The sequence below is a fragment of the Prionailurus bengalensis genome, chromosome A2 (genome assembly GCF_016509475.1).
Source record: "Prionailurus bengalensis isolate Pbe53 chromosome A2, Fcat_Pben_1.1_paternal_pri, whole genome shotgun sequence".
Classification (NCBI taxonomy): domain Eukaryota; kingdom Metazoa; phylum Chordata; class Mammalia; order Carnivora; family Felidae; genus Prionailurus; species Prionailurus bengalensis.
Window position 1 is genome coordinate 116,222,016 of NC_057348.1, and position 24,939 is coordinate 116,246,954.

At 44.8% G+C, this 24,939-nt stretch overlaps 1 protein-coding gene across 2 annotated transcripts in view; it reads right to left on the reverse strand.

Moving 5' to 3' along the window:
- Positions 1 to 24,939, reverse strand: part of GSDME (gasdermin E) — a 65,386-nt gene that overhangs the window by 1,983 nt on the left and 38,464 nt on the right. For both annotated transcript variants that reach the window (XM_043589105.1, XM_043589104.1), the window contains 6 exons: positions 23,573 to 23,744; positions 21,824 to 21,944; positions 16,571 to 16,732; positions 14,403 to 14,530; positions 12,470 to 12,665; positions 2,145 to 2,218 (listed from right to left, as the gene is read on the reverse strand). In XM_043589105.1, the coding sequence (XP_043445040.1) occupies positions 2,145 to 2,218; positions 12,470 to 12,665; positions 14,403 to 14,530; positions 16,571 to 16,732; positions 21,824 to 21,944; positions 23,573 to 23,744 (853 nt within the window). The remainder of the gene's footprint in view (positions 1 to 2,144; positions 2,219 to 12,469; positions 12,666 to 14,402; positions 14,531 to 16,570; positions 16,733 to 21,823; positions 21,945 to 23,572; positions 23,745 to 24,939) is intronic.

Below are 24,939 nucleotides of genomic sequence, written 5' to 3' on the forward strand. Positions count from 1 at the left end.
ATCTAAGCTTTTTAGGAGGCTGGTCTGTCATAGAACATAGGGCCCTCAATGTGCTGAATGAGAGTTCACTTCAGCTGCTGCTCTAATTCCAAGTTCTCAGATTTTTACACAGGCATTGAAAACCAGATCCAATTAATGTAGAGAGTAAAATTTAAAATAAAAAATGAAGGGAATCCAAAAAATTTCCAGAAATGTCTTGAGCAATGATAACCTTACTAAAATTTGCCCCAGTGGCAGAAGCGCAGCACGCATTTGATAAAATTACCACAGGCTTAACATCAGCTTTTGGTCAAGACTATCAACTCTGTTTGACTTCAGAGTGGACCAGGCTTGCTCTTTGAGCACCACATCCCAGCGATTTAAGAATGAGCTCTACTGGCACAGCCTCAAGACTGCCTATAGCAGGCTGTGTCTGGAGTCTAGTGGACAGGGGCTGAGCAGCATCCAGCTTCCTACTCTGAATATCTGCCGGGCCCATGGGTCCAGAGACCCTTCTAGGTAAGGGTCACCCAAAGGGTGGGGGCAGGCGCAGAATTAGCAGTCTCTAACTCACCTTCTTCCCAGTTTGGCAAACAATTAGTGTATCTGATGCTGTTCTTCCAAAAGCCCTTCTGAAAGGCTCTCCAAGTTATTCTGGCCACCAGATAAGAGAAGACAGGAATACAGGTAGAATTTTGTACCCTGTTCTAAGTAAATCCCTATAAGAAACACAATACCCAAATTCGTTCAGAAGGCAGGAGCCTCATTGTCTTTAGCGTTGCTGCAGTATCTAGGGCAGATTATGTGAAGATACCCAGGAAATTCTTCAAAAGAAAAATTCTTTGTCTATGTTGAACAGCTCCCAAAAACCACACAAATGACTCTGTGGGCTTTTGTGCCACTTTAGAATACCAGCCATTCTAGAACCCTGAATGTGGCTACCTTTAGACCAACAAAGCAGAACTTGGATGATCAGATCTAACGCAGACTACAAGGAAGATGACAATGAAGTATGAGTTTGTTGGGAAAGGGAATTAGCTAATGTGGTCTTGCAGTAATATACACACAATTCAGGAAGTATTTCCTGAATGCAGTAGATAATTTTGTAAATCTTAGGACCCTGGGAAATGCTAAGTGCAAAGTTACTGCTATGCTCATCATTACGGACAAATAGATGATACTGTTTTCATAACTACACCACCAGCCTTTACCCTTAGCTGACCCCAGAACAAACATGCTGGCACGTTTTCAAGTAGTTCAGTTTTTGTGGTCACAGTACAAGAACCCAGAATTCCTCTACCAGTGGGTAGAAACTGCTTTCAGTTGTGAATGGGCTGTAAACTGTTCCTTGGAACAATGCCCTTGTTCAGATGTCTTTGCTATTCAGAGAAGTACCCAAGGCACTAAGCATGGTGCTCAAAGTTCTCAGACTAGATGGATAACAAATTTCAGGGTCCTGTCCAGGCACTTAATCTCAATACCTACTTCCCAGATCTGGGAGCAGAGCTCTGAGCTTTGGAGTTTTTAGCCTACAAAGCATGTTCGTTTTGACTCTTTGTAAGTAACCAGACCTTAAAATAATCTAGCCTGGTATGCTTTTGTTCTCTGCCCCAGGCTGAGCAACACCTGCCCCATTCGAGTGACTTCTGGGCAGTGTATTGATGGTTCCTTTTATTAATGACCCAATTTGTAACTTAAAAAGGTAAGGCTTAATCTTGACTCTCCAGGGCTAAGGTCATCACTACCTAACTCTGAGACTAGTCTCCTCTTAAATACCTTCCTGGTGAATTTGAGGCAGAGCTGTATCCAACTGGCCTAACCATAACCCTGCAAATGGTGTCAGGTTCCTTCCCTGCAATGTTGCAACCAAACCTTGACCAAAATTCTCCAAATACTGGGAAAAACATGAGATTTGGAATCTAATGGCAAAGTTGAGAGTCCTACCCTGCTAACAAGTTCTTTGTACAAATCCTTTTCCTCTCGATCTCAGTCTTCCCATAGGGTAGGGTGTGTGGTGTGATGTGGACAGTGTGATACAAAAAAAAAGTGAAGTTAATAACATCTGTTTAACCTATCTTGAAGGGCTGTTATGGATGAGAAATCCTAAAGGTGTTTTATCAGTTGTCGGGTGCCCATCCCCAGGTCCCATCTGAGAGGTTTCTTACCAAGTGACACAGCGCAGGAATAATCTGGAGTTTACAGCAAGCACCCAGCAGAACCGCTGCATTGTCTGGCATTTCTGCAGGAGACAAACATCAGTCACTGTCCAAAAAACCCATGGGAACAGGCCAGCCCCTGAATTGTACCTAATTTATACTTTAGTGCTCTCCCATCAGCCAGCCAGAGAACATGCTCAGTCTCAGTAATTACTGAAAAAATGAAAGGTGCTAAAGAGGCAGCAAAGTCCTTTTAGGTGGGAACCAGGTAACCAGCTCTGTGTTCACTAGAGGATAGTCCTTGACATTCAATTTGCCAATCAAGAAGAACTACAGACACAAGGAAAAGCAAATTTATGTAGAAAAGTAGAACCTACCTTTTCTTAAAGACAACAAAGGTGAAGAAGGAAGCTTGTGCCCCTCCCAAAGCCAAAGCAAAGGCTTTGAAGGCCAAGAAAAGGGTGCTGAAATCACACACACACAAATCTACGTCACCTACCTTCCAACAGGCCAAGACACTGTGTCTCCAAAGGCAGCCCAAATACCCTCAAAAGAGTGCCCCCCGACCAGGAGAAACCCGCTTGACCACTATGCCATCATCAAGTTCCCCCTAATCTTGAGTCAGCCATGAAGGAAACAGAAGAGAATAACACACTTGTGTTCATTATGGAGGTCAAAGCCAACAAGCACCAGATAAAACAGGCTGTGAAGCAGCTGTGTGACATTGATGTGGCCAAGATCAACACCTCCATCAGGCCCAATGGCAGCATATGTTCAACTGGCTCCTCACTATGATGCTTTGACTATTGCCAATGAAATTGAGATCATCTAAATGGAATCCAGCTGGCTAAATCTAAATTTTTTCACCCAAAAAAAAAAAAAAAAAGTAGAACCTAAGATTTGGTGATAAGAGCTGTGTTTGAGCTCTGCTACATATTTAGGGTAGGACTTTGGGTATACCTCTCTGAGCATGTTTCCTCATTTGACCATAGTTTTGTTTCTGCATATGCCAGAGAACCAAGTAAACTGTGAAGGGTTCCTTCCACTCAGGTCACTAGTCATTTTGGGGACAAAAATGCAACATGGCTGGATAAAGGGGTGGCACTGCAGAGCCCCCCCCCCCCCCCAGCCACCCACACTAGCTTGACACAAGGGGCACCAATGGCACAATGAGTTGGTGCAGGGCTGTGATGAGGCTGAGGGCTACACTGGAAGGGCCCTGCCAAGTCCCCGGAAAAAGAAATCCACATCAATGTTATTCAAAATGGATTTTAAATACCAACCAGGATAAAAACAGATGCAGTTCTAAGAGAACCCAATTCCCTCAGGCTATAACCTTTGAACTGGAAAGGCAAAGAGAGAAATGAGTCACCTGTTGCATCATCTGGTCCAGGGACCACTCATGAACTCCCTCCATTTCCTGCATTCGTTAGCAGCCTTATTTATAAATAGCAACATGTCACCAAGGCTGTGGCCCAGCAGAGTACAATGAAATATAGCCCATTTCTAAGACAGAAATGCTGCTAGGAAGATAAGGCAGTTCTCCCTCTTGAGAACCCCCTAAAATTGCATTTAAATGTTGTGTGTGCATTTGCCCACAGAGAGGGTCCACAGTCCATGAATTATCAAGCAGACCCTTATCCCAAATCAGGAAGATGCAGCTGGTAAATATATGACCCCAGGTGGAAAGATCACAGGACCGGGAAGGGCAGTGACAAAGTCACCTGGAACATGATCATGTCCTGGCCGAGCCACTGTCACACGTCATCTCCCGTGTTTATGCTTCCATTCCCTCACTTTTCTGGCTCCTGAGTCCCATGTAGTCATCATCCACTCTCCCTTATTCTTAGAAATACTTTAGTTCCAGGTTAGGAGGATAGTCATTCACTATTTTGAGCAATGGTGGTAAGGAGAGAAGGATGAAATAACAGCATCTGCTTTACAAACCATACCAACTAATTTTACTACTTTAACTTCCCTGTGGGTGCAGATGATTATCTTCCCCTATCTCAGCACCTAGCAGTGCCTACAACACATAAGAGGCCTCTTCAGTATTTTTTGAGTTGAAATGATTTTGACTGCTCTTCTGTATTCTGACTCTTTACAAATGAGACCTGAGGGGTTCACACTTAAGGTCACAAAGTGGTTGAGGAAGAGTTCCAGACACAGGCAAGATGCTGGGTAAGTTAAGCATGAAGAGACTGGTTCAAGGTGCAATGTAGGAAGATCCTGAACCCACCTCTTCCTGTGGTGCCCCAAATCTCCAGCTACATATGGAACAATATCCTCTGAAAAAAAAACCCACAACCACCAGAGCAACTCCTACACATCTGGCAAGCAAGGAACATCCCACATTGAAGCAGGTAAGAAAGGCTGAGCCACAAAGTCACCATAAACCCCACCTTTGGCACAGTGACCCACAATTGGAAGAGAACTTAAAAGCTTCTCTATGAAAAGCAAAGAGTTTGAACCCTACATTTTTAAGACAGGCACCACAGGAACCAGCTCCTTACACCTCTAGCTTTGAAAGCCAATGGGGCTCATGTCCTTGAGACCCACAAGGCTATAGCAAACTGAGAAATGGTTCATTAAAGCCTTGCACATGGACTTACCTACACCAAGGCAGCCCTTTGACAGGTGTCCAGACTTTCTGTGCAACAGGCTTGTTATCTTAAAGCAGCAATCTGGGGGTGCCTGTGTGGCTCAGTCAGCTAAGCATCCAACTTCAGCTCAGGTCATGATCTCACAGTTTATGGGTTTGAGCCCCACATCCAGACTCAGAACTTGGGGCCTGTTTTGGATTCTGTGTTTCCCTCTCTCTGTGCCACTCCCTGCTCACACTGTCATTCAAAAACAAACATTAAAAAAGAAACAAGCCGCAATCTAAAGGGCAGACACCTCAAACAGAGGAGAGGCCTGCTGGAGTACACTGTAAGGATAGATAGCTGCCAGTGCTTACCATCTTTGCATCCTTCCTCTACCACACTCCAGAGCACCAATATCGCCTGGAGGGGAGCCATTGCACAGGTCTGATGCTCTAGTTTTTATGGCTGCCCGCCAGAGAATACCTCTTGATCACCTGGCTCTGGTGGTGAGCAGGCTTGAGATCCTGGGCCCCATGGGACAGTAACAAATGGAGAGAGTTCTTGGCTGCCTACTACCCCCAGTTTTCCCATGACAGGCCTACTTGAAGAAGAAGGGGAAGATGGCAGCTGAGTAGGAGGAACCTAAGCTTGCCGCATCCCACAAATACAACTAGACAACTATCATATCATCCTAAGGACGCCAGAAATCTATCTGAAGACTGGCAGAATAAACTCCACAACTAAAGGTAGAGAAGAGGCCACATCAAGAAGATAGAGTCCAGGGGCGCCTGGGTGGCGCAGTCGGTTAAGCGTCCGACTTCAGCCAGGTCACGATCTCGCGGTCCGTGAGTTCAAGTCCCGCGTCAGGCTCTGGGCTGATGGCTCAGAGCCTGGAGCCTGTTTCCGATTCTGTGTCTCCCTTTCTCTCTGCCCCTCCCCCGTTCATGCTCTGTCTCTCTCTGTCCCAAAAATAAACAAACATTGGAAAAAAAAATTTAAAAAAAAAAAAAGAAGATAGAGTCCAGAGTTGTGGCTTGAGAGAGAAATGGATCATGGCAACCGCAGAATGGAGGGAGCAGTGGTCACAGAGAAGGGTGAAACACAGGGGAGCACACAGAAAAAATGAATCCACACAGCAATTGGCTTGGAAAGCAAAAGGGCACTTACTTCCTGAGTTCTTGCAACCAGTGGTGCTTAAAGCCCCGATTTTTTTTTTTTAATTTTTTTTTCAACGTTTATTTATTTTTGGGACAGAGAGAGACAGAGCATGAACGGGGGAGGGGCAGAGAGAGAGGGAGACACAGAATCGGAAACAGGCTCCAGGCTCTGTGCCATCAGCCCAGAGCCCGACGCGGGGCTCGAACTCACGGACCGCGAGATCGTGACCTGGCTGAAGTCGGACGCTTAACCGACTGCGCCACCCAGGCGCCCCAAAAGCCCCGATTTTTAAAGGACATCGCCTGCCTTCTCTTCAAGAGCAGCCCCAAATAGCCTGCAGACATACAGCATGAAATAACAATCTGAAGAGTGTCTTGGGGCACACACTGGGGAGGTTAGTTGCTCATCTGAGAGCATGTTCTAGAGAGACAGTGTTCATGGAGAGACCCCTCTGAGAACATAGGAACTGGCAAATGCCTTCCCCTACCCCTCCCATTAACATAAAAGCAGAGTCACCTGTAATAACCAGGGCAAGGGGCACCTGGCTGGCTCAGTCGGTTGAGCATCCAACTTCGGCCCAGGTCATTATCTTGTGGTTTACGAGTTCCAGCTCTGCATTGGGCTCTGTACTGACAGCTCAGGGCCTAGAGGCTGCTTTGGATTTTGTGTCTCCCTTTCTTTCTGCCCCTGCCCAGCTTGCATTCTGTCTCTCTCTCTCACACAAATAAAAACATGTAAAAAAAATTTTAAAGTTCTAAAAAGTGTAATGCCAACAGTTGGTACTTAACTCAATTATACCTAGCTTCATGCTCTGCAAGAACCACACTTTCCAGTCATGCTTGCCTCATTCCCAGCAGGCCCCCCCTTCAGAAGAGGGCCCCAAACTCCTGACAACACTGCATCTCCTGACTTACACGTTTTGTGAGGCCTCTGTTCCAGTGGCAGCACCAATAGATCTCATTAACAAGCAGACCAGAGCACACCTAGTTAAACACACCAACTCAGGCCAAGGACCAAACTCTGTCCACAACAAAGAGAGCCTCTGCAGACTAGTCTGAAGGATAAAGTAGCCAGGACACATTAGAGACACTCCTGGAATCACCAGGCCTTGGGGAACAGGGGCCATTACACTGCAGAGCACTACAGGATCTCTTCTTCATAAAGCCCTTACCTAAGGGTAAGAACAGAAGATGTAGCTAACTTTCCTAATAACAAAACAGGCACAGAGACTTAGACAAAATAAGAAGACATTTTATCCCAAATGAAAAGACAAAGCTACCTCAGAAGTTCTAAGAAAAACAGATATATAGTACCATGCCTGGTAAAGAATTTAAAGCTGTGATCCTAAGGATTCTCATAGGACTTGAGAAAAGAGTGGAGAACACTAGGGAGACCATTAACCCAGAGATAAGGAATAACATAGCAGAGATAAAGGGCTCAATAAACAAACAAAATGAGAAACACTCTTGATGGAATGAGTATCAGGCTGGAGAAAACACAGGAATCAATTAATGATAGAAAAGACAGTAATGGAAAGAAATCAAGCTGAACAAAAGAGAAAAAATAATTATGCAAAACAAGAATAGACTTAGGAAACTCAGTGACTCCATCAAATGTAATGACATTCACATTATAGGAGTTCCAGAAGAAGCAGAGAGAGAAAAGGAGCCAGAAAATTTATTTGAAGAAATAATAGCTGAAAATTACCCTGATCCAGGGAAGGAAACAGATATCCAGATTCAGGAGGCACAGAGAACCTCCAACTAAATCAGCAAAAGTAGATGCACACCAAGACATACTGTAATTAAAATGGCAAAATATAGTGATAATGAAAAAATATTAAAAGAGAGGGGCACCTGGGTGGCTCAGTCATTTAAGCATCCAACTCTTGATTTCAGCTCAAGTCATGATCTGAGGGTTGTGGGAGCAAGCCTCAGTATTGGGTTCTGCACTGGGCATGGAGCCCATTTAAGATTCTCTCTCCCTCCCTCTGCCCTTCCCCCACTTGTTTGCTTGCACTCTGTCAAACAAATAAATAGGTAAATAAAAATTTAAGAATAAAAGCAGCAAGACAAAGTAACCAGTTACATACAAAAGAAAACACCATAAGGCTATCTGGATTTTTCAGCAGAAACTTTCCAAGCCAGAAGGGAGTGGCAGGATATATTCAAAATACTGAGTGGGAAAAATCAGCAGCCAAGAACACTGTCCAGCAAGGCTATCATTAGAATAGAAGAGAGATAAAGATTTTCCCAGATAAGCAAAAACTAAAGGAGTTCATGACCATAAACCAGCCCTGCAAGAAATACTAAAGGGGACTCTGACTAGAAAGGAAAGATAAAAAAATGACAGTATGAAGGTCAAAAACACAAAAGCAATAAAAATGAGTATTTCTGTGAAAAAACAGTCAAGGAACTCACAAAAAAGACATAAAATATGACACTATGTACTTAAAACATTGAGAAAGAAGGAGTAATGAATGGGTTCAAACATAAGTAACCAACTTACATGCAGAAGATGTTATGCTATGTTATGTTCTGCTACATGCAGAAGATGTTATGTACACACCTAATGGTAACCACAAACCAAAAGCACTAGTAAAGAGGCAAAGAATAAAGAGATAGAAATGCAAATATATCACTAAAGAAAACCAGTAAACCATGAAAGCAAGAAAGGATCAGAGAAAATGTTCAGAAACAACCACGAAAAAAATAATAAAATGGCAACAAATGCATATCAATAATATCTTGGAATATAAATGGACTAAATTCTCCAATCAAAAGATAGAGAGTAACAGAGTAGATTAAAAAATAAGACCCATCTATATGCTGCCAACAAGAAACTTATTTTTTAAAAAAAAATTTTCAGTATTTTTGAGAGAGAGAGACAGAGTGGAAGCAGGGGAGGGGCAGAGAGAGAGGGAGACACAGAATCTGACACAGGCTCTAGGCTCTGAGCTGTCAGCACACAGCCCGACGTGGGACTCCAACTTGGGAATGGTGAGATCTTGACCTGAGCTTAAGTCAGCAGATGCTTAACTGACTGAGCCACCCAGGCACCCCAACAAAAGACTTATTTTAGACCTAAAGACACCTTCAGATTGAAAGTGAGGGGATAGAGACACATTTATCATGCAAAAGGATGTCAGAAGAAAGCTGGTATAGCAATACTTATATTGGACAAAATAGACTTTAAAACAAGACTGTAACAAGAGACAAAGAAGGACACTATATAATAATAAAGAGGCCATCATCCAGCAAGAAGACATAAAAATTGAAATATTTATGCATCCAACATGGGAGCACCCAAATACATAAGGGAGTTAATAACAAACAAAGGAAGTAACTAATCTATAATAATACAGTAACAGGAGGGGACTTTAACACCCCCACTTACATCAATGGACAGATTATCTAAACAGAAAATCAGCAAGAAGATGGCTTTGAGTGACACACTGGACCAGATGGATTTAACAGTTATATTCAGAACATTCCTTCCTAAAACAGCATAATACACATTCTTTTCAAGTGCACAAGGAACGTTCTGCAGAACAGACCGCATATTAGATCACAAACAAGCCTCAACAAACTTAAAAAGATCAGTCATACCATGCAGCTTTTCTGACTACAACATTATGAAACTAGAAGTCAACCACAAGAAAAAATCTGGAACCACCACAAATACATGGAGGTTAAATAACATGCTACTAAACAATAAATGAGTCAACCAGGAAGTTAAAGACAAAATTAAAAATTACATGGAAACAAATGAAAATGAAAACATGATGGTCCAAAACCTTTGGGATGCAGCAAAAGCAGTCATAAGAGGAAAGTGTATAGCAATATAGGCCTGCCCCAACAGCAAAAATGTCAAATACACAATCTAATCTTATACCTAAAGGAGCTAGAAAAAGAACAAACAAAACCTAAAACCAGCAGAGGGAAGGAAATAATAAAGACTAGAACAGAAATAAATGATATAGAAACTAAGACAACAATGGAAGATCAATGAAACCAGGAGCTGGTTCTTTGTGGGGGAGGGGGACAAAAGAATTGATAAACCTCTAGCTGGACATATCAAGAAAAAAAGAGAAAGGACCCAAATAAAGTCACAAATGAGAGATTAAAAATAACAAACACCACAGAAATACAACTATATGAGAGTAGTATAAAAAATTATATGTCAAAAAACTGGATAACCTAGAAGAAATGGATAAATTCCTAGAAACATATAACCTACCAAAACAGGAAAAAAAAAAAAATAGAAACTTTGAATAGATTACCAGCAAAGAAATTGAATCAGTAATCAAACAACTCCCAAGAAACCAAAGTCCAGGACCAGATGGTTCCACAGGCAAATTCTACCAAACATTTAAAGAAGAGTTAATAACTATGCTTCTCAAACTATTCCAAAAGATAAAAAGGAAGAAAAAAGTTCCAAATTCATTCTATGAGAGTAGTGTTATCCTGATAGCAAAACCAGATGAAAACACCAAAACAAAAACAAAACAGAATTTTAGGCCATTATCTCTGATGAACATGGATTCTAAAATCCTCAAGAAAATACTAGCAAACCGAACCCAAACCGAATACATTTAAAAAATCATTCACCATGACCAAATGCAATTTATTCCTGGGCTGCAAGGTTGATTCAATATTCACAAATCAATGTGATACATCACACCAATAAGAGAAAGGATAAGTTGGTTAAGGATCTGACTTCAGCTCAGGTCATGATCTCATGATTCATGAGTTCAAGCTTTGTGTCAGGCTGTATGCTGACAGTTCAGAGCCTGCTTCAGATTCTGTGTCTCCCTCTCTCTCTGCCCCTCTCCCTGTCTCTCAAAAATAAAAAAAAAATTTTTTTTAATAAGAGAAAAGCTAAGAACCAAATGATCACTTCAATAGACACTGAAAAAGCATTTGACAAAGTACAACATCTATTCATCATAATAACCCTCAACAAAGTAGGTTTAGAGGGAACTTATCTCAACATAATAAATGCCATTTATGAAAAACCCACAGCTAACATCATCTTCAATGGGGACAAACTGAGAGTCTTCCCCTAAGGTCAGGAACAAGATAAGGATGTGTACTCTCACCACTTTTATTAAACATAATAGTACTAAAAGCCCTAGCCACAGCAATCAGACAACAATAAAAAAGGCATTCAAACTGGTGAGGAAGAAGTCAAACTTTCACTCTTTGCAAATGACATTATACTATGTATAGAAAACCCAGAAAACTCCCATCAAAAAACTAGAACTGATAGGGGCATCTGGGTGGCTCAGTCGGTTGAGCATCCAAAACAACTGACAGCAGTTGTTCTGACAACTTGTCAGAAACAGCAAGTAAGTCTCAGGTTATGTGTCAACTCCCAGTGGCTGCCTATGTGCAAGGCTGCAGAGAATTTGAAACTTTGTCCAGGTTTCAAGGAGAAGGGGACTGTGATGCATTCACCATTTCAGCCACATACTGCATATTTCACATCACTGAACTAGGCTATTGATAGAAATATTTCAATAAGTAATAGGGCATGTGAAAAAAAAAAAAAAGGCCCTTCACAAACTGGAAAACTCTGGCCAGTAGATTAGCCCCTAATAGAATGGCTATATCGAAAGACTCGAGTACACTGATGTTAACATCAGGGAGGAAGGGTCTCTAGTAGTGTTCCACACGCCTCTATTTTATGTCCTGTCCTAGTTAAAACATGTATCCATGACTTAGAACACAGCATATATTCATAGCATATATACATAACATATTCGTTGGCATGTAGAGCTAGCAAGAGGGATCCTGTCTGATTAATTTTTTAAAACCTGATAATCTCCTTGGCCTCTGTCTGTGGTGCTGGGGAGCAGCCATGAATGCATCAGGAAGTCAACACCTCGACTAATATCATCATGAAGGGAAGTTGTGGGGACAGAGATCCTAGGCTGCTGTGCCAGGTCTTGCCTTTCCAAGAAGGAACTGGAAGCCCAGCCTCCTTACATAGGATGACTACCTTCTGATACCCAAGACCCTCCGGGATGGTGAATCCTGGATGGGAGTGATAGAAGAGTGGCAGGGCAGGGTCCACTCCTAGATAACCACTGCACCACTGTGCTCCAGAAGGGTCATCCCAGGACCATCGTGGAAGCTGTGTTGCTGCTAGGCCCAGCATCCTAGTGCATTGGGATACTCTCTACAGTCTCCCTGCCCAAATGTACACAAGGTGGCCAATAAGTCTGCAATGAGGGTCAGAAGTACCAAAACACTAGAGGAAAAAGCAGTAGGCAGATGGAAGCCACTTCCATGCAGCAGTGTCAGGGCTCAAGTATGAATCACAGGCTGTGTTTGAGGAGATGCCTTCCTTTGCTGCTGAGGGTATGTGCCTGCAGACAGCCCTCCTTGGAAGAGAAAAGAGAGAGTAGAGTAAGCTGGCATCACACTGAAGTCTTTGACTTTTCATGGCGATGATATGTTTCCTCAGCCTTTCACTTACCCTCCCTGTACTGCTGAAAGGGAAGTAACCATATTTACCACATCTTCCACAACAATAAGCAAAGCAATTTCAAAGCCACAACAGCACTTTCTTTCTCTCTTTCCATACCTGCTAGTGCACTGACCAAGAAGTAGGCTGTAGAAAAGAGCTCCTGGTTGCTGATTGCATCCTCTGGGCCTGGACACTTGCCCTGCATTCTGTACCCCACCAGACACAGGAAAGCCATGAGGTCCTGCTGCTGTGGGGGCTTCAGCTTCTCCAGTATTGCCATTGGGAGTGACAGGCCACTTAATATGTCCTCACACTGCATAAGGAAGAGAAAGATGGATGTAGTAAAGCCAGAGGCCAAGCTGAGCCTCTGCCCCATGACACGCAACCCCTTGCCCTTCCACCATCTCCCAAGTAAAGCAAAACCCTAATTCCTTTCTGTTTTAAATTACTAATCCGCCAGGTTAGATTTCCTCATAAAAAGAGTAAACAGCCTTGCCCAGGTACTATTCTTTCACAGCAAGGGTAAAATGGATGCAGGAAAACCTTCCAGGACAGGGCAGGGTCTGTCAGGTCATGCCAGAGATCAGGAACAAGTGACTACATGCAGCACTAAGGAGGGGAACATAAAAACATTATCCCATCATGTTATCCAGCTTTAAACTTGGCACAGCAGCCCCCAACCACATTCCCAGCTAGACCCAGGGCAGACCCATTCGTGAGCATTGGACCTGCTGGAAGGCGGGTGACCCTGCCAGTAAGGAGTGAGCTCTCCTCCATCATCACCTTTACATCAGGTGCATTCATAGAAGAGCCCACCGGCCCCCACTACCTGGGAAGCTTGTTTCTCCTGCACTTGACAGGACACCTGATGTTCTTTCCAAATGTACTACTGGTCTGATATTTCCCTCTTGGAGCTATTCTAGGAAGTATAAGTCAGGGGGCTTTTTGAAACATGTGTGTTCTTCCTGGGGCTAGTACACCCTCCTCTGAGCTGCACCTCGCCCAGAACACCCAGATGTCTTGGACTGTTAGACTCTTTCTACAAGTATAGGGTCCCCCACCGGTGGCCAAGCTCTTTTGGTACAGTCCAATTTCAAGAGGGGAAAATAACATGAATGCTCTTCTGGAAATCATAAAAGCATTGAATCAGAAAATCAGAGTTCAAAATCTCTGAATAATAGAAAAAAGAAAAGAAAAACCTATCATATAAATCATCTGCTCTAGCCCCCTTAAGGAAGGAGAGTACAAAGTCTGGCAGGTTGCCAGGTGGTGTGTCCTTTACCATTTGTACAACTAATAGTTAAGGAACTCAACCAGAAAATCCTGCTGCTACAAACCAAAAAAATACAAAGGCCTGCTTTTCAATCTATTCTAAATAGAATAAATTGACCTATTGGACTCTGCCACACAGCCCCCTTGTAGTGGGGCTGAATAGAGGCCCCCAAAATATATGTTCACCTGGAACTTTAGAGTTTGACCTTATTTGGAATTAGAGTCTTTGCAGATATAATTAAAATAAGGATCTCAAGATGAGATGCTCCTAGGCTGGAATGGGTCCTACATCCAATGGTGAGTGTCCTTTAAGAGACAGAAAAGGAGAAGACATCAACACAGAAGACAGGGGCATAGGAAGACAGAGTAGAGACTGGAGCAGTGTGGCCACAAGCCAAGGAGCATCAGGAGCCACAAGAAGCTGGAAGAGGCAAGGAAGCATCCTCCCCTAGAGCCTGTGGGGGAAGCATGGCCCTGCTGACTTCTCAGCTTCAGACTTCGGGCCTCCAGAACTGTAAGAGAGTTTGTAGTAATTTATTATGACAGCCCGAGGGAACCAATCGGCACTTCGATTCTTGACATCAGCTACCTTTCTGCATTTAGATAACTAAGGATCTGGGAATAAGAAAAAGAGAAGCTTTAAGGTTTAAAGGAAGTGAGGAAATTTTAAATGCAATTTTATCCCAGCTCACAGCCTCATCCCAAGAGGTCTAGCCTGTCCACATCTCCTGAAAACCCAGGTAGAAGCAGCACTGCCTTGAGAAGTCGGTGGTCTTACCACTTGTTCCAGGACCACAAGCAATTCTTCATCGAACAGGACCGCCTGGAGGATGTCACTAAGTGCTGTCTGTTGCTGTTCTGGCAGCTCCAAAAACAGATGGAAATCCCTCTCCAAGAGCAGAGTCCCTGTGAAAACAGCAGAACACACCCAGCATCATGACTCCCATGTGTGTCTCAGAACAAGGGACAGCAGCCTTTGCTTTTTACAGTAATTGTCCTCAGTTCTTTGAAAGACACATGCAATAACACAGTAACATGCAGTAACACACAATGGAACTAGGAAGCAAAAGACATCGAGCTAGATACCACCCTGCGTGTTTTTCAATAACCACTCACTCTACTGCAAGAAGAAAGAAGGGGGACAAAAGAGAAAAGAAAGAGGGCACCGGGATTCATTTCAGACTTAACTCTTTTTTCTGAGGACTTACTAAATATTAAGTCTACTTTCTGGAAAAGTCTAATCAATTATTTAGACTCCTCTTTAGCATGATTTCTACAGAAGTCAATTATCAAGGCTGAATTACTATCACTCAATACTTTTATAGGGCTTTGCAGCCATGCAGACTCCAAAGTCCATTATTTTCCATGTCCTTTCTTTTAATACCATGCATATTTTTATCCTTTAATATTTAATGCTTGCTTTTCAAAGAGTCTGGCACCCTATTTTTATGGCAAACACCAGCCATTCCATTTTTTCCATTCATTATTCTTCACCCATCCTGGAGAATGGGCAGGTGCACAGACGCACCAGCTGGGTTATGCACATCTTCTGCAGGATGGTTGAGGCTCTCTCCTTAAAATCTTTTCTGTATTTTTTTAAACAACACTGGAATACTTCTAGTAAATTAAGCCCAGTGAGGATTTAAGAACAAGATTTGATAAACCAAAACTGTTTCATATGCAGAAATGCATACTAATACATAATGCACTACCTCTGCTGATGGCAAATTCCAGCACACAATGGTCAGAGAGCCCCATGGAGAGGAACAGGTCACATCAGTCACTGACCCATTCAAAAACTTCTCTATAAATACAGCTAGGTCTTTGCCATGCCATCCTGGAGAGAAGAGCTCTCCTGGTTGGTGTAAAGTCCAAGGGCATAAAGGCCAGGCTGGCCCCCACCCTACTCCACATCAGGCTGATTTGAATGGCCAACTGACAGGGTGGACTGGTAGGAAAGGAAATGATAAGCTGCAGTCCATGAACTCTTGTCCCTTCCCTGGAGCACAGGACACAGCTGCAGGGCCGCTCTGTTGTGTCCTAACCTACGACCATGCTTAAATGGCAGCTGGAAGTCAGACCCAACTGTCAGTCTCAAGGAGGCAGAGGAGGGGCCTGCAGCCCTGCAAGATGGAAGAGCCCTATCCTTCCCTGCCATTTCTTCCAACCCTGATGCTTTTGCTACAGAAAGAGAAGTATCTTCTAGTTTGGGACCCTCTGAAGCCCCATAGATGACAGTCTCTTCTTATCCTCCTGGCCATTCTCCAGATCATTCTGAGCTGTTTCTAGCTCTTTTTACCAAGTTCTTACCCAGTTATTTGTTTCCACTTTTCCTTGTCCATTTCTTCTTTGGCTGTATACTGCACTCCTCCCTGCCCCCACCCCCCGCCCACCCACACAAGAAAAGCCAACTTTTTAAAACACAAAATCCTATGAAGAATAAAAGGAATTGCTGCAGGCAAGTCACAGGTACTCCCCTCCTCCTCACCGGATGCAGGGCTTCAAGCCACGTGGATAAAGAGCCCCCAAGAGAGCATTTTGCAATGCTGACGAAAGCCTTGCCTGTGCTGGCAGTGAAGGCTGGAATGTAATGAAACAGATGCAAAATTTGGGATATCGCTCTTTGCTGCTAACTAGCTACTTTTAATAGTCTGCGAGTCTTCTATGGATAAAATGAAAGAAAATGCCTAACCCCAGACTCTTTCACTCCTTAGTCTTCCACCCTTTCCTCAAAACATGGCACCCAAGACCTGAGGTTCCCTAAGATTCCACAGAGGTGCATCCTGCTGAGTGGACTAGGTCTGACTTGGAAGCATTGTTCCCTCTGTTCTCAAATGTTCTCCATTAAGTCGCTGAGGAGTCACCGCTCCTGAAGGCCACCTCACCTCATGAAGTATCGTACTAAAGTAGCAATCAGATCACCACACCCCACCCTGCTGACAATACCTTGTTTTAAAACATTCAGCGGCCAATCCAGGGCAGATGGTCCTGGTCCAGAATCTGGCATTTCCCAAAATGGAAACTCTTCAAAGGACGGAAGGTCCAGGAAGACATAGTCACTTCTGTGAATCTCAAAGCCACCATGCTTCCCTTGTAGGAGGCAGAATTCTGTAATGTGGGAGAAAAGGACAAGCCAGGCATAGGGTCAGCTGAGACTTGTTGGCACATCTCAAACCCAGGATTACCTAATAGGGAAGCGGGGGGTGAAGGGGAACACATCCACTCTCTGACCCCATAAGCCCACTTCCTACACATTACACTGTTTGATGAAAAGTCAGCCACTTCCTAGAAATACAGGAAAATGGTTGTTCTCAACATAAAGGTCTCCAGTGTGTCCTCTCTGAACAGGTGGGAGGCAATCTTTCCAACATCAAAAGTATTTCCTTAGCCTGACTTGAACAAACTGTTAAATAGCAAAAATTCAAATGAGTACATTTTAAAATGACAGCAGTTGGGGCCAGTGGTTTTCTTTCTTTCTTTTTTTTTTTTAAAGTTTATTCTTGAGAGAGAGAGAGTATGAGCAGGGAAGGGGCAGAGAGAGATGGAGACACAGAATCCGAAGCAGGCTCCAGGTTCCAAGCTGTCAGCACAGCGCCTGATGCAGGGCTTGAACTCATGGACCGCAAGATCATGACCTGAGCCCAAGTCAGACACAAAACCGACTGAGCCACCTAGGTGTCCCTAGTGGTTTTCTTTTTAATAAAGCCAAATCATAAACATCTTCCCATGTTTGAAACAAAAAATTTGAATTTGATTAATAAATTTGATTTGATTGAACTGAAAGTATTATTGACAATATAAGTATACGAGTGGTATGTGGTTGTAGTTTTCAAGTCTTGTCTTTTATTCATTAATAAATAATACTCAACAATTAAAAGTGAATTTCTGATTTCTGCAATTGTATAAGTGAATCTTACAAACATATTGAGTGAAAAGACCAGACTCAAATAAATACAGTCTCCATGAATCTATATAAAGGCAAAACTTGTCTTTAAAAAAAAAAAAGTCGGGGCGCCTGGGTGGCGCAGTCGGTTAAGCGTCTGACTTCAGCCAGGTCACGATCTCGCGGCCCGTGAGTTCGAGCCCCGCGTCGGGCTCTGGGCTGATGGCTCAGAGCCTGGAGCCTGTTTCCGATTCTGTGTCTCCCTCTCTCTCTGCCCCTCCCCCGTTCATGCTTTGTCTCTCTCTGTCCCAAAAATAAATAAATGTTGAAAAAAAAAAATTAAAAAAAAAAAGTCTCATCTTCAGATATACTGAAGTATTTATAGATAGAGCAATACAATGCCTAGGATTTGTTTGGAAATTATTGAATGGGATGGAGGGAGGTGGTCAAGTTGTAGATGAAACACAAACCAACCCAGTTATGAAAGCTGGTACATGGGAGTTCATAGTATTATCTCTACTTTTGAACATGTATAAATTTTCCATAATAAAACGTTTTTTTAAAATAATAAAATATTTCCTTAAATATGTCCATATTTAAGAACCTAAGGTAACAGTTATGTGATGTTATTATGTCCTTAATAAGCAAAAATAGCAAATGCACTCATGAATTAGGGCTCTTTTTATCTTTCTATTTAAACATTTTTTAATGTTTATTTTTGAGAGAGAGAGTGTGAGTGGGAGAGGGGCGCAGAGAGAGAGAGAGAGAGAGAGAGAGAGAGAGAGAATCCGAAGCAGGTTCCAGGCTCTGAGCTGTTAGCACAGAAGCCTGACATGGGGCTGGAACCCACAAGCCGTGAGATCATGATCCGAGCCAATGTCGGACGCTTAACTGACTGAGGCACCCAGGTGCCCCTTTTGCTTCTATTAAATCATTTGTGTACTTAAGCACAGGCTACAGAATTAAAATGTGGATGGCAGGAGGATTAGCACATATTTTTACTTGCTTGTGGGTACTAATGACAAAAATCAAATGGCTATCTAAAGACAAATGAAACAATCCTTCATTTATGCACTCATCCAACCCACACTCAGTGGGCATCTGGGGCACCCCTGACTCATTGTGCCCTTGGCACCAGGCACTGAGGCAGATGAATGTGAACCAGGCTTCAGGTGTTAACCTTGCTCACCCAAGACAGCCACCATGACAATTAACATAGGCTCAAATCCTGCCAAGAGCCAGGCAGGCCCCCCAGCTGGTAATTTAGGAGTCTATGGCATCAGCACCACTCTTGCCTATACACATGCACAGACCCCTGGAGACACTGCCAATTCTTTCATTGTTTTTGGTGTTGGGCACTGTGCCAAGAGCCAGTGACACAAGAGGACTATAGTCCAGGCCTCAACAGTATGTTACGAGTGGGAACAGACATAGCATAGGGGTACTGGAGGAGGTGCACAGGTCCCTGAAGCCAAAATGGCAAGAGCAGAGAGAGAACCAGAAAAAGTTTCTTGGATGAAGCAGTGTCTAAGGAGCCTCCTAAAGTTTTGGTAAGAATTAGCTGGACAAAGAGGGCAGAGAGCACACAGGCAGTCATGGGGCTCTGGAATAAGGGCCAGACGAATGTTCCTAGACAGTGGGTTAACTCTGGCCAGACGGCTACATCAGCAGCATCTGGAGATTAGAAGGAAGGCTAGACACCTGTTGGGGCTGGACCACAACACACCTGAAATGCACTTTGTCTTGGGACAAAGGGAGCCCTTGAAGGGTGTTTACGCAGGTGTGTGAAATGACCACATTTTTATTTTTAAAGAATCATATTAGTTATACTGCTAGGATGGAACAGATGGGGAAAGATTCACAGAAGTGGGGAAGCCAATTAAGAGTGTGTGGTGGGACTTGGTAGGGAAATGCTATTGGGGCCAGTAGACCTGCAGACAAGTGCACTGACCGAGGCTGAGTCAGGGGCACAGGTTCATGTCCACAGGGCATCCAATCAGAAGTATGCACTGAAAGGACACTGGCATAATGCCTAATTGTACGAAGTACAAGGCTAAAGTTCAAAACCATAAAACAACGTCTATGATTGGCTATAAAAGGAGAGCTATTGGTGAAGGAAGGGGTCATGGATGAGAGAATCTCTTGGCTACGACAGGCCACATGGTGCCTCCCACAAGGGACTCAGAGGAGTCGGCCTCCACATAAAGTTTCAGAGGACAAACAGGATCCTTGTCCAATGTATTCCCTCTCAGAAGGTGGGGAGGAGACATCAGGCAGCCTCTTAAGGGCCCTTCTGGCCCCTGCAAATCTATGTTTATGAAGCCAGATCAGAATATTCTGTGGAACACAGATGGGGGAAAAGGCAGGGGGGAGCAAAACTGGCTTAAAAATCAGGCTATGAGTCTCACAGAAAGTCGGCCTGGCCACCAGGCTGCACAGGCACAGATTCAGCAGTGGGAAAGGGCAATGGAGCGGGGCTTCCTAGGCCGGGGTGTGGGAAGTGAGCCAAAAGAACCTCCACGATTCCCCGTGGGGACCTCTTCTCAACAGCACAAAGAGGAGCATATTTTCAAAGACAGCAGAAGCCAGCCAAGATAAAAGGCTGGAAATTGAAATGTAAACAGGAGAGCCGGCCAGACAAGGCTGTGTCTTTCCCATCCTGTCTGAGAAAGAGAGGCCCTCTGCAGGTGCCCCACCAGAGCTGCAAGTGGCAGGACACTGCCACCTCCTCAGAGAAACAGGAAGGGGATCCTCACAGGCCCCACAGCCTTGAGTGGTAGCCCCAGCCTGGTCTGGGCCACCAAAGGTCCTCAGAGCACTCACGGGCATCCTCGGGTGCAGGCCAAGTTTTCCAAAGGCTAATAAATGTGACCCCTCAACTACCAACCCATCTGGACAGGATAACCGGGCCTAAACATCTTGGGCTGGAGTCACGTAAATGCATGTGGTAACATGCTGATAACAAAAACAGGAGCGACAATCTTGTTCAAGTAGAAGACTTCCAAAGAGACAGAATAAAATCATAAAAATGCCAAACAAGGACACAAATTTGGAACCATGGCCTGAAGCCTGTAGGTCACAATTCTTGGTATTTCTGATAGTTCATGCATTCCTAAGGAGCCTCTGCAGAACGATGTCTAAAAACCTGACACCCTCACTCTGTGTCACCTCCCTGAAATGCAGGCTGTTCCATGTGTGAAAAGAAAGCGGAGGCTCCACCATTGCATTCCGGGCCTCACGCATCTCTTCTTTGGCTCCTCACATGCCCAGGAGCTTGTGACTGTCAGGTAAGGACCATCAGTGTTCTAAGTGCCTGTACTTGTAGCTCAATGCCATAGTTAACTCATGTGGGCCAAGTGCACACAAAAAGCTGCCTCCTGGACAACTTCCTCTTCCCTAACCTGCCACTTCAGAGAACAAACAGGAGAAGAACAGGGGACACCAAGAGATATGTGCATGGTGTATCAAGGAACACCTTTTAAAACATTTCATTATGGAAAACGTGAAATGGCACAAGAATAGAGTAGTACAATGAACCTCCTCATACCCACTGACCAGCTTCAACAATTGTTCTTTACCTCTTCCGACCCCACGCATACACCCTTTACATTCCACCTGGACTATTTTTGAAGCAATCCACAGACATGTTACCATTTCATCTGTGAAGACTTCAGTATAATCTCTAACAGAAGACTCTTTTTTTTTATAAACATAACTATACCATTACCATACCTTAAAAAGTCAATCATTATGTTTTTATTCATTCATGTCCCTAAGAAGTGGTCGGTTTTCTTAGGTTTGACACAACCTCTTCTCAGGAAGAGCAGGAGGAAGGAGCCGTGAGCATCTAAGATCGGCAAACATGAGCTACGCTAAAGCCCTTGTTTTCTTCAAATGATGCAATGACCAGGATCTCCCAGCTTTGAACACACTGGTGATCAACAGAGCAAGGTCAAGTGGAGCATTTTTGGCTTCATGTTGGGGGAAGGAAGGTGGGATGCTGACAGTATTATTAACAGCTGAGGCTGGTAATAAACAACCACTGTGCCAGGCACTTCACATGCCTCATCGCATGTAATCCTGACCACAGCTCGGTGAGGGAATGCCTTTCCCGTTCCAGAGATGGAGAGTTAATGCTCAGCGACATCCACAACCTGCCTCACGGACACCATGGTACCAGGGCCAATCCACAGTCTGTTTGATGGCATGCCCACAGCATAGACCCTGTGCCATGCTGGTGAAAGTTCATCCACACTTGTCATCCCCACACTTCCCATCTCTTTCCCCTAACACCCAGGGCAGGAGGCGGCACTCACCAAACTGGCCATCCAGTTTCACGTACAACTCGATGACGCCGTAGGCTATGGTGGTGGAAGCAGGGATCTCCAGCACCACGTTGGTGTCCTTGATGACACTCCCATCCTCCTTCGCTGACACCTGTGAGTGAGAGCACAGGCTGCCCCCATGAGCTCAGACTTCCCCAGGCTTCTCTCTGCCTCCCCACTGTGGCCAGCCTTGGGCCTTGCACACAAAAACATTGAGCAAATGCCCAAGGAACCAAGTGGAAAATAGGAGCCAATCAGCAGATGTAAGGATGTGATCCTTGTGGGCCTCATGATGTGATGCACATATTGGGAAGTAAATGGCTAAACTTCTGTGGAATGAGATTCCAGAGTGTGGGGGATAATGAGACTAGGTCAACAGTACTGAATAAAACAGATAAATGAGCAAGGTAACTTGTCATTTCCCTCACGGAGGATTATGGTAACCACTGTGACAGCCCGGACAATGATGACAATCCCAAACAATGTCAGTGCCTGACTGGGAGAACTAGCTAAGAGCAAGGACCTCCCCAGGGGCATCATTCCAGACCCCTGTGGCTGGCACACTGGCTGTTAAATAAGCCCAGGGGAGGTGCTGGAGGCATGAGAGGAGGATTTCCAGGAGACGCCAAGTGGTCAGGCAGCAGAGCTCTGTCCTTCCAACACTGTTACAAATATGACCCCTTCCCAGGACGGCCTGGGGAGATCATTGCCTCAACACTGGAGATCAGAGACCCCTTTTAGCAGCTTGATCCCAGTTGGTGGGAGGACAGCCAGCTTCCTGATTTCCAGGCAGGCACCAGGCCTGTAGTGGGGTCACCACAAGCAGAAACACTGGCAGGGCTGGCCAAAGCCGCCTCCCGTCAGGCCCCTCCTTCATCGCTGCTATCCAGCCTTCCTGCCCCAAGGAGAGTCCACCTCCAGACCCAACCTCTGTCTCCACCTCCTTCCAAATACAACTTTCCCAGGTCCTCTGGAAAAAGTCAAAAGTCACTCCAAGAAACCAATCTCTGAGAATAGGTCATCAGACACCATGGTAGACTGTGGAAGAAACAGTTTGGGGTTGATAGCTTCCTGTTCCACAGAAGTCTAGTACTGGCTCAGGGATCAGCCTGGTAATAAGACTGCTTCTATTTTAATCCAGAAGCATCTGTTTTTCTGTGTATAGACACATGTACTGCTCTTTACCTTCCCTAGCTCAGTCCACAAAGAATTTGAGGCAAGAGATCCCAAAGTGGTCATTTTGAGACCTCTGGCTCCGAGAGGCTCTGGTAGCTATCTGTGCATTGGCCTGACCAGTGCTCCTTTGACCCATTTTCTTTTGGGGAAGGCACCTGACCATTCCGAGGGTTGTGTTGCCCTGGCCTTGGGTCTGCTTCAGAAATGGGTACAAGTGATGATGGTGAGAGCCGGCCCTGAAGCACACTCCCCTGGAGTGGCAGCACGGAGCCACCACACCACAAGGAGAGCACCTACCTGACAGGGACTCTACCCCAGGGGAGGCAGCATACACCGTCTGCCCAATTTCCCTTCTAGCGGCAACTGAACTCAGATTTCCCTGCATGTTTCGGTTACACGAGCCAATACATTATTTCTTGTTTAAGCCAATTTGAGTTGGGTTTCTATTAGCTCACTACAGAAGAGGCCTGACAAACAAAGACACAACCCCAAGAGGCCCCTGACCCGGGCCGCAATGACCAAGACCTCCAGCCCGGGTCCCTCCACCCCGGGGCAGCCACGCACCTGCACCACCTTTGTTTGGATCCCCACCACGCCGCCGCACTGCTCCTCCACCTGAACGTGCTCCCAGATCACACACTGCTGCGTGGTCACTATCTTCTGTGTCAGGACGCACAGGACTTCATTCTTCCTCTCCAACACCTGCTGCAGCACAGGATTTCCCAGATTTATTGCTCTGAAAAGGGAAACTGGCCGTGAGTGGCCTCCTGCCTCAGGGGAGATCGATGCAGCAAATGGATCTTCTCTCACACAGCCGGCGGCTCAAGAGTACGCAGGTAACAACTAGCATTGCTTCTTTCCTGGACACGAGAGAGGGGGCAGTTCATCTAGAAAGACTCAACTCAAACTTCCCAAGGCCACCCAGGAGCTTCCAGGCATCCAGAGAAAGGCTGCCCGGGCGGGCAGGGGGCTCCCTACCGAACAGCATCACTGGTTGTCAAGGACGAAGAAAAGAAACCCAACTAGTGCAGGGGCTGAAATCCACCAGTTTTCCACCCTGGAAAGTCGGTTTCACCACTTCATCAACGGCTGAGGGCCCGCAGCCATCACAGGAAATGTGGGATTATGGGGGGAATGCTGACCAGCTCCTTCGAGAGGAGAGAGGGTCAGGCTTCCCACAGCAAGGAAGAAACTGGATTTGAAATAAAAAGGAGCTTCTTAACCTGTCTGGGAAGGACACAGAATCTCTTAGGAGTTTCATGCCATTTTACAGATGAGGAAACCGAAGTCAGGTAGACATGGCCTGCTCAGGGACCCCCAGCACAGACTTGGGGCTCCTATGTGGCTACTCTGGAGAATTTCCAGAACAAGCTAAATTTTCCATGTACGGGAGACAGATTTCAGGCTTAGAAGTAAACAATGAAATAACCCCTGTAGAGTTCTCCTCTGACGCGATGCATCTATGAGGTGGACAGGAAAGAACCTAAGGAGAGTCCATATTGACACAGCAACAGTTACAGTGTTCATCTTGAGCTTTTTAAATAATTCAAGGTTAGTTACCTTTAAAAACTTCAGCAGCACCTCTAACCACACACAGGTAAGGGTCACCCTGACGTGGGGCAAACACAGATTCTCCAAGGTTCAGAAAGTATCCTCAGAACAGGAATGAGTAGTTGGTAAGGTCCTGTCTCCATGGGAAAAGCTGTCCCGGGTAGAAACTCCATCATCGGATAGACAGACAAAATGTGGTATGTACACACAATGGGACACTATTCAGCCACGAAAAGGAATAATGTTCTGATGCATGCCGCCTCATGAACCAACCCTGCAGATGGTATGCTAAGTCTAATATGCCAGACAAAAAAGGACAAATATCGGATGAGTCTACCTATATGAAATACCTAGACTAGCCAAATTCATCATGGTAGAAA